At 47.8% G+C, this 13950-nt stretch overlaps 1 protein-coding gene across 1 annotated transcript; it reads right to left on the reverse strand.

Moving 5' to 3' along the window:
• Nucleotides 1–4360: 4360 nt before the first annotated feature.
• On the reverse strand, nucleotides 4361–8847 carry LOC136060966 (hydroperoxide isomerase ALOXE3-like). Its single transcript, XM_065755769.1, has 13 exons — nucleotides 8710–8847; nucleotides 8214–8412; nucleotides 7683–7764; nucleotides 7461–7583; nucleotides 7250–7353; nucleotides 6799–7121; nucleotides 6501–6704; nucleotides 6050–6136; nucleotides 5786–5955; nucleotides 5585–5706; nucleotides 5376–5476; nucleotides 4928–5098; nucleotides 4361–4787 (listed from the first exon to the last, which is right to left on the reverse strand). The coding sequence occupies exons 1-13, from the start codon at nucleotides 8845–8847 to the stop codon at nucleotides 4608–4610; spliced, it is 2004 nt and encodes a 667-aa protein (XP_065611841.1). The 3' UTR covers nucleotides 4361–4607.
• Between the last annotated feature and the right edge of the window lie 5103 nt (nucleotides 8848–13950).

Here is a 13950-nt window from a genome sequence, read left to right on the forward strand (position 1 = left end):
TTCCTTTTGCCAAAGGCTGTGTAGTCCAGACGTACCTGTAGGCATGTAGGAAATACATAACCTTTTTCTGAACATGCTTACAAAAATGCCCACAAAAAATAAATGAGTCTGGCTTTCCTTTCACTGCAGTTCTTACCCATTTGATGCTCCACAGACATAACTGTCTTTTAGTGAGGAGGCTCTTCAGTGTGATTCCCACTCATTTCTCTTAGGCTCATTAAAGTTACAAATGTTGGATTTCTTCCACACCTCGTTAAACCCACGCAATGACAACATAGATTGCATTTGGGCAGGAGTGTGTGATCATTCCTGCGTTAGGTTTGGCTTTTCACACTGTTTCTGTTGGAACATCTTACAAGTCACTTGTCTTTCTTCTAACTTGACTTGATACAGAAAATATTTAAGCTTGTTAAATTTTGTAAAAAAAAATACCAAAAAACCAGAACAAACAAAAACAAATGAACAAAAAAATGAGGTTGATTTTCTATTCAGAAAAAAAAAAAGCTCTGATAAACAATGTATAGAAGTATTGCATTGTTACTGTAAACTTTCTAGTAGTGTAATAGCCACAGGTTATCAGTCAATAAACACGAGAACTTTCTCACCTCATGAGTAATACTGCTGAACTGAAAGCACAGACATTGCTCCACTTTTGTAGACCTCAACTATCAGAGTTTAGCATTTGTGTGTATGTTTTTCTAACATACCGACTGTAGAAGCTTTACACGTAATACAAAAGAAAAGTTAAGGGCATAACAAATGTACAGTAGGACTCTGTGTGTGCAGCATACCATTTAAAACAAGGTTTTGTTTGATTGCATTTTTAGATGTCCTTCACTGTTTTTGTTGGCTGTGAAATGACAAGAAGGCTACTATGAATATTTCTTACCAAAGTCTTGTGTAGATGTTTTGTAGCTGTCTGGCTAACACATTATTATTTTGGAATAAAGACATCTTTACTATGAAATGTACGATTGTATGAGATTCTGTTCCACCAGGATAATTAGGTACACCCAAAAAAAAAAGCAACCACACCCTAATCATCAGAAGTAATCAAGCCACGCTCTTATTTTCATCTTAATCCTGTTCAAGTCAACGGGATATTTGGCATGAGCTGGGTTTTATTACATCTGGTCATTATTTCCACTGGGAAGTTGCTTGTATAATGTGTTTGCTGATAGTTAAAATCACAGGGTAGCTTAGCATCTTCACTCAAATCATCCTCTATTATTCTCACGCTGATATTTTTGTTAATTTTCTTTTTATAAAGAGAAATTAATTTAAAAAGCATATGGCACACACATGGAAAAACTGTTAAAAATACACTTTCAGAAGTCCTAAGATTTTGTGAAACTTACTTTCTATTGGTACTTTATGATAGCAGCAGATTCTTCAGGCTCACAGGGAGGATGTGTACTTCATTAACAGTATAATGCTCTTATGGCCCATAAAACTCTGAGGAGAGGAGTTCTTACTCAAGAGGGCTCAAGCCAGCATATGGGCAGTTAAATGCTACCCATGCAAGTGTCTGCTGACCTACTTGGCTGTGCCTGCCAGTCCTCAACCATGATTTGTAACGTGCTCTCCTGTTAAAGCTGATCTGCCATCCTCACAGTCTTTGATGCTGAGTGTCTGAGGCAGCAAGAAAAAAACCAAACTATTAAAACCCTGAAATTATGCAGGGCTCTTTCCTAAAATCTGAAGCCTAACATTTATTTGACAACTGTAATTGATTTCTATTTCTGATACAGCTGTTAATGTCACAGCTTATTGTCATGTGACTGTGCTGCTCTCTATCTGCAAACACATGCGTGTGTGTGCATGAATGAACAGAATTGAACAGTTTTGCCATAACTGATGGGCACATTAACTGCTCAGTAGGCACTGATGCTTTTCACACACAGCCTAGATAGTTTGATGCAGCTAAACTGCTAATGCTCAGGGCACTGCACTCTTCTAGTCTTCATAAAGGTCCTATGGAACACTGCTAATCTCAATGACAGGAATAAACTCACACAGATTGAGAAAGATCTTCCCTTCTGCTCATTTCTTCTACTCGTTTGTACAAAGGGGGAGCACAAAGCTTCTCACGACTCCCGGCTTGTTTCCGTTTTGTCAGCAAAGGACAGGAGTAGGGTGAATGCCCCAGAAGAATAGTACCCACACAAAATAATGAAGGTGGACAGTATGTTTTTGTATAGCTTATCCAGATGGTATAAAGACACCTGATAATATAGGAGCAGCTCACCTGGAACTCCACAGGGGAGGGATCTCCAGCAGGAGATCCTTCCCCAGTGCTGGTCAGCCCTTAAATGGGGGCTGGGAGAGGTGGAGCACCACCCCTTCTGGTCACACAGGTGCATTGCCTTCACCTGTGCTCCTGTGGCTGACTCAGTGCTCGCCTCAGGTGATCAACCAGTGGTTCAGGCCGTGATTCAACAGTTCCCATACAGCAGGATATCCTAAAGTGCCAGGGTCTTTTGAAATAATACGTGTGATTTATGAGTTGGAGAGGTCACAGTTTGCAGATACAGCGAGAAATTAGCACTACCCCCTCTTGCTGTACCGTGTGAACCACCAGAGGAGCTGCAGGCACAGGCGTGCAAGCAGCTCTGGCAGATGTCCATCAGGGACCCTTCTCAGGAGTGTACAGGGACACCTGGAAAGCTGCCTTCTGATAGATTGGACTGTGAGCCCCCAGCACATCCATTCACACTGAAATAAAGCCCCTCCCACACAAAGCCCACGTACAGAAGGGCTTCAGAGCAGCACAGTGTGCACCAGGCTAGCTTCACATGAACCATCTTCTACTTCAAGAGCCAGTTGCACGTGCAGGTAAGGAAAAGGGAGCAAATAAGTGTGGCTCCCAAATATGTGACTAAATTGAACTGAGGGTATGGGTTTATGCCTTTTGTTGTATTGGTATAAGAACAGAGCCAAGTGAGCTGGACCAGCAGAGGAAAAAAATACTTCAGATAATAGATTCCTCCACTTTACATAGAAACCTTCAGGCACTACCTATTATTTATTTGCCTGCAATACTTTATGGAAATAAGTAAGTCAGAAGTTAAGAAAAAAGCTCATTTGAGGAGCGAGGGAAACCATCCAGTGCCTAGAAAAGAAGGGAAGTTTCCAGATTATCACATGAGAATGTAACAGTGGTCTTCATCATGAGTTCATTTTGAAATGTTATGAATATGCACAAAATGTTATGAATAGAATACCAGTTACATAAACCACAGAATACCATTTTATAACATGTAAACTATACAGGTAAAGCAAGATGTAGAAACACAGGAGCTGTAAATACTTCCAAGTGCAAACCAAACAACTACACGATTTAGAAAGGCTTAAACATTTACACTCCTTTGAAATCTCCACTGAACAAAAAGAAAAACTTATGTCACACAGTCTACTTGCAAACATGCAGTTCTGCTTTACTTATCTATAATTTGCACTAAATTCGAATTCTTACCTATCTTAAGTACCAGAAGTGAGCAGAAATACCCTCGGGTGGGTGCATAAGTGTGTAGAAAGCAATAGTGATAGATTTGCATATGGATACACGGATGGGATCGGGATGCCCGTCCATGCACATTGCATACCCGGAGAAATAAAACTGCAGTCCACCAGGTGGCACTGGAAAGCCCACAAAGGCAGCTTGCCTCTAAAAAGTTCAATATCACCAAAGGCAGCGAGGTAGCAGAGCCTATGTTCCCAATGCCACCTACAGCCTTTAACAGTGAGCAATAGTACTGATTTAGGAACGTTTCCACTGCTGTTTGCATATCTAAAACGTTTCCTTTAATTTTCCACGACCTAGCTTCTCAAAAGGATCTTTCTCCTCCTTTTTTGCATTGTGATACGTTCTACAGTTAAAGATTGACAGGTCAGTGAAGCAGCAACCTGCCTGTTTCTGAGGCATTCAAGGCCAGGCTGGATGGGGCTGTGAGCAACCTGGAATAGAGGGAGATGTCCCTGCCTACAGCCACGGGGTTGGAGCTACATGATCTTCAAGGTCCCTCCCAACCCAAACCGTTCTGTGATTCTATAATTAAGAAAAATGCCTTTGCCGTAATGGTGATCAGCACTGAACAGGCTTCCTAGAGTGCTGGTTGATGCCTCGTGCCTGCCAGGGCCTAAGAGGCATATAGCAATGTCCTTAGTTACCTGCTTTAACTTTTGTTTAGCCCTGAAGTAGCTAAACACTTGCATTTGAAACAGCACGCAGAGCTTGGTTGACGGATGTCATTTATTGAAGAAATGTGTGCTGGGGGTGCCTGGGTTTTGTGTGCCGGGCACGCTGGTTGCTCGCATGCTGGAGCTGCTGCGGGTGCTAAGGATGCTGAGTCCTAGGGATGTTTGGGTTTTGGATCCTGGGTCATGAGGCGTGAGGTACTGGGGGTGCTCAGATGCAGGGTGCATGGAGTGCTGGAGGTGCTGAGTTCTGAGTGCTGTGTGCGCTGAGTGCAAGGCGTGCTGGTAGCTGGGTGCTAGAGGTTCTTAGGTCTGAGTGCTTATGTGTGCTAGGTTCTGAGAGTACCCTGGATTTGAGAGTTGGACATGCTGGTGTCCAGGTGCCAGGGGTGCCAGGTGTGCCTGGGAGCTCAGATAGAGATGCTGTTCTCGATCTCTTGCGGGTTCATGTAGTTGTATCTCAGCTCAGCTCTGTAGTTTCTCTCCTCAATGCGTTCACTGATGTCTTCCAGCTCCCTTTGGAAGGCCCTGATGAGGCGGCGGGGTTCTGCCTCTGTGAAACGCTCCTCTGGATAATGCCCCAGGAGCATCTAGAGGGAGAAAAGAATGGGGACTCTGTCAGGCCGAGGCACCTCGGTGTGGGTACCTCAAGCCACCTGGCATCAGTTGGGCCACGGTATGGACCACCATCCCGGGCTTGGGTGTACCCAAGGAGGTGAGGAAGGCTCACAATGTCTTCCAGGCGGGAGCTGAGGAGGATGAGAGCCACCAGGATGTTGGCAGTGGTGTCGACTTCAGGGAGAGTGTCCAGGAAGTGCTGGAGGAAGGCTTTTCCCTTCTCTTCTGGCGGTGGGTGGCGCATGGAGGACGGTGCATTGGGTAAGAAGGCGCCCATGTCATACTGTGGGCAGAAAGTTTGCAGTCAGCAGGGATGGGCAGAGCCATGGAGGCTGCATGCAATGGGGATGTCCCTGTGGTGCAGGACGGGGATGTCCTACCAATGTAGGTGGAGGACAGGTGTTTCCCCCCCTCCCAACCTCCCCCCCGCCCCCAACATGAAAGAAGGACCATCCTCTTGCAGAGAGATGTCAGATGGGGGCATTCCTTAAGTGCATGAAGGCACTGGCCAATGTTTCAAGTGCAGAAGTGCCCCGCCGCATTCCCTGTCCCTGTCCCACCTGCCCATTGTTGACAGCTGCGTGCTGTGCTGAGCAAGTGAACACCACCATGGTAAGAAACTTGTTGAGCTCTGCCACTGTCTTCAGTGAGGAAGGGATGCCTGAAGGGCAGGAGGCAAAGAGTCATCAAGGGGCACTGCCCAAGGCACCCCTTTGGCCTCGGGGACACCAAGGAGTGTGTGGGAGCCCACTGGACTATGGAATGGTACCTGAGGACTTCCGGCCCAGGAAGCCGTTGGTGAAGATATCCCTCACCCAAGCCTGCAGCTCAACGTCACTTTGCACCGCTGCATTGTCTGTATAATAGAAAGCCACCACCCCGGAGACAAACCTGTCAAGGGAAGAGGGACAATGAGGCTGCAGGATTTCCCCAAAGCCATCAGTGACTGTTGCTGAGTCCTCCACTCCACCTCTTGATGGCCTCCCAGAGGCTCATCCCATCATCCCGGTAGTGGTAGTTTGGGATGGAGGAGACGCCACGGGCTTGTATGTCTTCAGGGAGGCAGAGTGATGTGTAGGTAACCTTCTCCAAGCCCCGCTGAAGAATCAGCAGCAGCCCCTCATGCGTAACCCCGGAGCCCTAGTGAGGAGAAGACACCACTGGGTGCTCACCATCAGGGGCTCAGGCAGAAGGTGTCACGTATTACACCCCCACTGATGTCCCCAGGGCTCACCTTGTCAATGACACCACCAGGGTTAATGAGGATGGTCCTGGCCAGCGTGTTGATGTGCAGCGTGAAGCGGAAGTGTGGGATAAGTAGCTGGAGAGAAGGAAATAGGTCACCCCAACCAGAGGGCACCAGGGTAGCCTGGGAACCCCATGACAGGTGCACACCCAGCAGTGCCATACGGGTTCAGGTGCTATGAATGGTGAAGCCTAAAGAGGACTTTGCCACAGCAAAAAGAAAAAGGGAAAATGGCTGCCCTGGAGGTCAACACTGGCATGTGAGGACAGCAGGGCTTGGCCTGGGGCAGTTTGAGAAAGGAAGAGGGTATGGAAGGCTTGGAGGGCCCAGCAGTTTCCCAAGAAGCTGGAGATGGTCTGGTGTGTGACAACTGCTGTGGTGAGATCAGCTACGGGACTGAGCTGAGCTGGCAGCCTCAAGAGACCTCCCAGATCTCTACCTTGAAGAGTGGGTGACAGGTGGGCAGTTGGCGCAGGGTGGCGACGGCAAACACCTCCCCAAAGAGGTGGGTCCGAAGAAGGTGGGTGATGACCTGGTGGCTGTAGAAGTCAGCGTTGCGCACCCAGGTCTTGGCCAGGAGCCAGTCCCACTCGTCATCACTGGGCAGGAAGATGGGGCTGGTGGGCCCGGGCACCTGGCTGAGCTGTGGGACGAAATGGTACAGTAGGACCAGCACGCCATGGGAGTGGGGTTTTCCCATGGGTGGTGGCATGCACTGGGCATGGATGTCCTCCTACCTGGATAGCGATGGGGCGCAGGTTCCCATTGGCACCCTGGTGCAGCAGGCAGAGTGGGGCTGCCACATACTGCTGCCGCCCGTGGATGGTGCCTGCTGGGATGCCCTGCAGCACCTCGTAGTCCAAAATGAAGATGCGTCCTTCCTTCATTTCTTTGGCCAACGTGGTACCGCTTCCCAGGGAGTCTGCTACCATCTCTTGTGTTACTGGGAATTTTTCTGGCAGTACGGTGCAATTCTGGATGATGATGGGGTTGTTGCCATTGAGGAACTGGTACCCAAAGAAGTCATCTTCTTGCCAGTGACTTGCAATATACTCAGGTACTAGAAGATGGCTTGAAATCAGTGCCCCATCCCTGTTTGCTCCCCTGCATCAGGCCATGACTGTTAGGTTCGTGGGAATGGGGAAGGCCCTCAGCAGGAACAGGGAGAGGGGAGGGCAAGGCATGCACCTATGTCTCTGCCACGTGTCCTGGAGAAAATGCTCCGCATCTCGTCCAGGCTTCTCCAGGAGCTGGGTCTGGTCAGGAAACCTGACAGCAGGTGTGTGGCTCCCCTGTGGGGCAGGAGAAACCTCATTCCCTCATTCCCTCACCTGCCTCCAACCTAGACCACGGACAGGAAGGTTTCTACCCGCCACCATCACCCCAGACCATTGCTCACTGGTAGATGAGGAGGCCCTTGAAGGATTTGGCTCGTGTGCAGGAGAACTGTATGTCTGAGTCCAGATCAAAGATGGAGTTCACGTTGAGGCAACAAGGCCATCCTTCAGCGTAATTCTTCCACCTGCACAGGGAGATGGTTACTCCAGCATAAGCTCTCACCATAACAGGGCACATTGGCAGTGGGGGGTCCCCATCCCCCGTTCTCCCTCAGTGCTCTCACTGGTAAGCCTCCTGCCGTGCCTTCAGTTCCTTTCGACGGTGCTCCTTGAGGATCTCCAGGTCATCATCTGCCATTTTTTTCCCTAAGTGAGAAGAAGAGGAATCAAGGCTGGACTGCGTGTAGGGCTTGTGCTGCAGCCCAAAAACTGAGGTGAAAAAATGCTTTGAAGGGGTTGGACTTGGAATGACAGCATCCCCCACCTCCTGGCTCAAGGACCTTGTGCTGTTGGCTGCAGGACAGCAGTGTCCGTTGTGACATTTGGCAGAGACACCCAGCTCAAGGAGGTGAGACATAGCAGACTTGAGGGAGATTGAAAAAAAAACAAACAACCTTCTAGGCCAAAAACTCCAGTTGCTTCAGGGTCTCCAGGACACATGGCAGCATCCACCCCCTTTCTCCTCCATTATCACCATGTCAACAAAAGGGATCTGGGCTACTTGGACAGAGACAGGCTGTGATGTGTCCCCAACTGTCCTCTTCCACACAAGTGCCCCAGCTACCATGGGAGGGTGGAGGTGAGGTGGGTCTTACCTGTGCCCTCACGGAACTCTTGGGTAGTGATCCCCTCCAACCACTGGTAGCAGGGGAAGCGATAGGCTTTGCCATCAGGGGCTGTGACATGCACCTCCTTGCAGAACCAGGCATCCTCCAGGAAGAGCCGTGACTTAGCCAGGCGGACTAGCACAATGGGGCCCAAATCCTGCTTGCACTTCACTGTCTGCTCCTTCACCTGTGGAGGGAGAGCAGTGATGGTTTTGTCAGCCAATACACACATTCCCCATTTGTGGGGTGAGGAACCAGAGCATCTTTCCAGGATCCCCCCTCATCCATTCCTTCAGGACCACTTCCTCCATCTTTCCACCTTTCCTCCATCCCCCAGCACCCATCTCCTCCATTTCCACCACCTCTCCTTTTCCTCCATTCTTCCCAAATCTTGGGGAAGATTCAGCTCTGTTCCTGTTCTCTCAACCTGTGCTGAGACTCCTGGGGCAGCCTGTGACACCCCTCACCCTGTACCCATGCCTACCGTCCCTGGCAGGAACTTGTAGCTCATCGCTGTCTGTGGGCTCTCTCCTCGAGCTCCCACCAAGGTGATGTAGATGCTGTTTCTGGTCCCAGCTTCGAGGACATCACCCGTCGTCACCTTCACCTTGTAAGTAGCCATGGGATCCTGCAGCAGCAGCAGCAGCAACCAAAACCCTTCACTGGTATGCTGAATGCCTCTCAAGACAGCTCCTCCCTACCACTTATGTGGCCCGTCCCCTCCCTGGTGCAGCATTTATTTCCTGCTGCCTGCCTCACGTGGGGCATCCCAGGGTGAGCCGTAGGGCCCGAGATCTCCAGCAACAAAACAGGGCAGACGAGAAAGCAATTCATTCACCACTCTGGAGGAAATCTCACTGAGAGAAGGCTTTGAATATTTTTTCCCCAATATTCCCACTTTTCTGCAAGTCCATAATTCACTTCCTCAACCACTGTTTGCAAGGGAAATAGGAAACAAAGTGAGTGGCTCAACTGCCCATAGTGGTAAGACTGGACTGGGGGAGGGGGGAGCGTGAAGGATATTTCAGGTGAAAATCTGCAGTTCTGGGCAGTTTGGGTGTTGAAAGCCCTGAGGTCAGTTGCACAAGGGGCCACTAGTGCACCCAGTCGAGGGCAGGTTTCATCAGATGTCCGTTACCAGCCGGTATCTGGCAAATCTAATCTCACCAGATATGGCACTTCTGCACTTCTGCACATCTGCCCCATGGTAGGGGGTTATTCCCTGCTGACCTCTTTGCACACTGGAGGGAAGCATCCTTCTGATGCTATCCAGAGGAGCGTTTCACAGAGGCAGAACCCCGCCGCCTCATCAGGGCCTTCCAAAGGGAGCTGGAAGACATCAGTGAACGCATTGAGGAGAGAAACTACAGAGCTGAGCTGAGATGCAACTACATGAACCCGCAAGAGATCGAGAACAGCATCTCTATCTGAGCTCCCAGGCACCCCTGGCACCTGGACACCAGCATGTCCAACTCTCAGTGCTGATCACCATTACGGCAAAGGCATTTTTAATTATAGAATCACAGAACGGTTTGGGTTGGGAGGGACCTTGAAGATCATGTAGCTCCAACCCCGTGGCTGTAGGCAGGGACATCTCCCTCTATTCCAGGTTGCTCACAGCCCCATCCAGCCTGGCCTTGAATGCCTCCAGGGAGGGGGCATCCACAACCTTCCAGGGCAACCTGTGCCAGTGTCTCACCATCCTCACAGTAGGAAATCTCTTCAGCGTCTCCTCGTTGGACATGCCTTGTAGTGCTTGTATCAGTCCTGTTGCCCTTTGTAAGAATCTGGAACAATTTTTGGCTCAACTGCCCATAGTGGTAAGACTGGACTGGGGGAGGGGGGAGCGTGAAGGATATTTCAGGTGAAAATCTGCAGTTCTGGGCAGTTTGGGTGTTGCAAGCCCTGAGGTCAGTTGCACTAGGGGCCACTAGTGCACCCAGCCATTCCCTTTCGAGGGCAGGTTTCATCAGATGTCCGTTACCAGCCGGTATCTGGCAAATCTAATCTCACCAGATATGGCACTTCTGCACATCTGCCCCATGGTAGGGGGTTATTCCCTGCTGACCTCTTTGCACACTGGAGGGAAGTCTCCTTCAGTGAATAGGATACAATATCCTTCAGCCTGGTATCCTCACAGCTGACAATGTCACCTTTTCCTTCAGACTGCAAGACTTCAGGAAACAGAAGAGGACAGAAGGGGTTCAAAGTTATTTTTCTATTAAGGTTGTTCATTCAGCAAGATCATTAAAAATGCACTCAACTTGAAGCAGGAGCAGTCACACTGAGTTTGGTGAGATCAGGTCAGTCAGGCAAATGCTGACACGGCTCATTGAATCAAGCCATTAAATGAGAGCTGCCTTACTGCCTGGGTTTGTTTCCATGGCTGACCAAGCTCATCACGTGAGCCACTTTTATTCTTCAGAGGGCCAACATCTGTTTCCTCATCCATGTTTGTGAAGGTGCCACGTGTATGCCTCCCTGTGCTTCATGGTAGCCACAGAAACACAGAATTTTATAAGAAAAATTGTACACAACATCTACTCTATAGAGTGGCTTAGCTCTCCCTTAAATGGTAACGGAGAAGAACACTACAAAACAACAGTTTCAGTTTCTCAACATGCAAGGACATCTTATTGAAAAGCTAAAGCAAAAATAAATATATAATATTTATAAACCCCCAAATAATAATGAAATGGGAAGAAAGAAAAGGAGTTAGCAAAACGTCCTGTGGGCTTTGTAGTCTTATCATGTTCATTAGAAAAAGCTTCTCTGGTGAATCCCAACGTTTTTTTCTCTCTGTTTACAAACCCACTGGACAGGGAACAACGGTGCCCATGACCGACCTTGGGATTCACGGGACCAATGTGAGCTGCCCCATCTGCAGCCCCAAATGCTATGTGCTGCTGACGTTCTGCTCATCAACGTTCATCATTGTGCCCTGACACAGGCAGCAGTTGTGCCATACATTTTGTTTCCTGACCTACACTAAGAGACCCCACTGGAGAAGCCTATGGTACCTCACGTTATGCAATTCCTTCTTTATTACGAGACTGTGACATCTGCTTTGCTTGTGTGATTCTTAACTGGTTTAAAGCAATTGTATTTGCTATCACCTTTCTCTATGTGTCCAAAAAGGAGTTGCTCGTAGCTCTGAGAACAATGGCAGAGATGCAGCCCATGTCGAGGAGGGTGAGGTTAAGGAGGAAGAAGTATATAGGGGTGTACAGAAAGTGGTCGCAGGCTATGGCTTTGACAAAGAGGCCATTTCTCAGGAGGGCAGCTGGGGAAGAGCTAGAAGTCTAGGAGTTGCAACCCCCTTTTATCTGCAAAGGCCAGGAGGAGAAACCCAGCGATGGCACTTTTGTTTTGGCAACATCTCCTCTGCTGACCAAGGTTTACAAACCACGTCTGTCTTGCAGGAATAAGCTTGGTTGGTCTAGTTTTTCCTCTGTGCACTGCTGCCAGTCCCTAGGGATGCCAAACCTAGGACCCTCGCATGCAGCAAAGATCTACTGCGTCCATACCTATGGGAAAAGCTACAAGTGCAGTCTCCTAAATCGATGCAGTGCCACTTACTCTGACTGAAATCTCTTAGCAGTTACGCAGCCTGCTGCTGAAGAGCCACTGGAGGGCGATGATGCATGCCAAATCTGAGGTGCAAGGCTTCAAAGCCCTTTGCTGTGCTGATGGGCAAGAGATGATGGGTTGGGACTTGCCTGAAAATGGGCCTCCTACCTACTTGTGGGCTGTTTGGGTGTTTCAGATCCCAGACCTGACTCTCAAAGCTCCATGCTGGTAATCCAACCTTAGCACAACACACTTGCTAACGTACCAAGTATATTGGCCTATGACCAGATAAGATTTTAACTCGATTGTTTAGCATTAAAATTGAACTGTAAATGAACAGTTAACAAAACACAATACAGTATAGGAATCGTAGATCTGAACTGAGTAGCAGGAAGTGTGTGTGTGCGTGTAAAATGTAAAATTCAGCCCTAAGATAAAATTCAAATTTACCAAGCAGTTTTCCTCACCTTGTAATGCCTCAAAGTAGTCTGGAAACATGTGGGTGGTGGTATTCCTTCAAATGTCACCATCTTATACATCTAAGCTGCTGGTTATATGTGGTACAGTAGAAACTTATTATGAACCTTATTCACATGCAATGTTACCCTTTCCTACAATGTCCAGTCTTATAAAATTTAGAGTTAGGAATTCCCTTCAAAACAGTGACCCACATTTGCCAGGATCTGGGGCAGTCAAACAGGACATGGTCAGCTCTGAATTGGCCTTATCTTCCCCAAAAACCATTTCCCAGATTAGGAAAGTTAAGAGCTATTTGACTATTTCATGCCCTGCTGGAACTGCCTGAACTGACATGTTCCTTCTCTCCCATTTTCAGAAGTGTGCGGTCTCTCAGTGGTCAGTAAATAATAATGCACTAGCTGAGGGAGTTTCTGCTTCCTGCTCACAGGGATTATCTAAAATGTATGCCTGTGTGAGTGTGTGTATGCTCAATACAACTCGTAACCCTCTGTGCTGCTCTGATGCTTGCCTCTGCTCTGAGACATCCTGTATCTCAGATCCAAACAAACCCTGAAACATGTCTGAAGAAAATCCTACCAACAAAATCTCCACCACCTGTAACAGCTGTAAGCTTCAGCAACAGCCATTCTAATTACGGATAAATGCATTGATTTATCTCACCCAAAAATACACCATTAGTGAGTCCATCTGACCTCATGGTTTTGAATTTCATTTGTGGCCAAAAGCCCCACTCCTCAGGCACTGATCCTCTTTTAGAATTGACGTGGACGTGCCCTAGAATCAGATGTACAACACCAGCGAAGTGAATTTACTTCTGAGATCATATACCTTACATCACCAATAGCTAAAGGATGGAAAACAAAAATGCACACCTTGTCCTTCAAACCAGGGGATCCGAAAGACTGAACGTTAGTCAGCATACCCCCACTGGTCTTTGACATATGATGCATACTATCATTTAATAAAATAATAAATAAAAACTACTCTTGATTCTTGTGGGAGGGAACTTGTTTTTCTAGGCCTTAAACGTTAGTGGTGAAAGACCTGATTCCTCTTTCCTCCTCATGATGGAAAGCCAGAAACTCTCTCATCTGCAATCCTTAATTCTGCTGTAGCACTGGATTTCAACACAGGCTGAGTTGCTTGTTTTCCAAATTGGGAAATATAACCTCAGTGTTCATTTCAGAAGTTCTGGTATGATGCAAGCATAGCTGCTGCTAACTGCCCCCGAGTCTTTCTAACAAGGACTGGCTTACTTCAGGTTTCCCTTAAAGATCTTTGACCTCCTGGTGTCTGTACATGCACATGAAAGTTATACTGTTAACCTGATGCAAGCCTTTTTGGAGGGTTGCTGTTTTGTTTTGTTTTGTTTTTTAACAGGGCTGAGAATATGTGGTGGTGAGCAACCGTTTTTATGAGAAGGAAAATCACAAAGGAGGAGCATAAGACTAGCAGGAGTAATGAGATCCTGAGGCACGCAAAGATTTCTTTTTCAGAAGTCATCAGTGGACAAGGAGCTAAAACTCGTACAATGGATTGATATTAGAGCTGTCTCTGGTGGGTGATCATCAAGACTACGTTGCACTGGGCATGCCTTTGATTCCTATTTGTTGATTGGGTGGGTTTTTGATGCTGTAGAAAGACTTTATTTACTGGATTTCTTCTGGAAGTGTTT

The sequence above is a fragment of the Cyrtonyx montezumae genome, unplaced genomic scaffold, assembly GCF_038088225.1.
Source record: "Cyrtonyx montezumae isolate F1298 unplaced genomic scaffold, pur_monq_1.0 scaffold_10, whole genome shotgun sequence".
NCBI lineage: Eukaryota > Metazoa > Chordata > Aves > Galliformes > Odontophoridae > Cyrtonyx > Cyrtonyx montezumae.

What these genes read in the sequence shown, in the direction of transcription:
- LOC136060966 (XM_065755769.1), bottom strand. Translation starts at nt 8,847, where the DNA reads ATGGCTACTTACAAGGTGAAGGTGACGACGGGTGATGTCCTCGAAGCT. An exon ending in TGCGCCCCATCGCTATCCAG is followed by an intron (nt 6,705 to 6,798) that starts GTAGGAGGACAT and finishes TTCGTCCCACAG; the next exon opens with CTCAGCCAGGTGCCCGGGCC. An exon ending in CAGCTGTCAACAATGGGCAG is followed by an intron (nt 5,099 to 5,375) that starts GTGGGACAGGGA and finishes TTCTGCCCACAG; the next exon opens with TATGACATGGGCGCCTTCTT.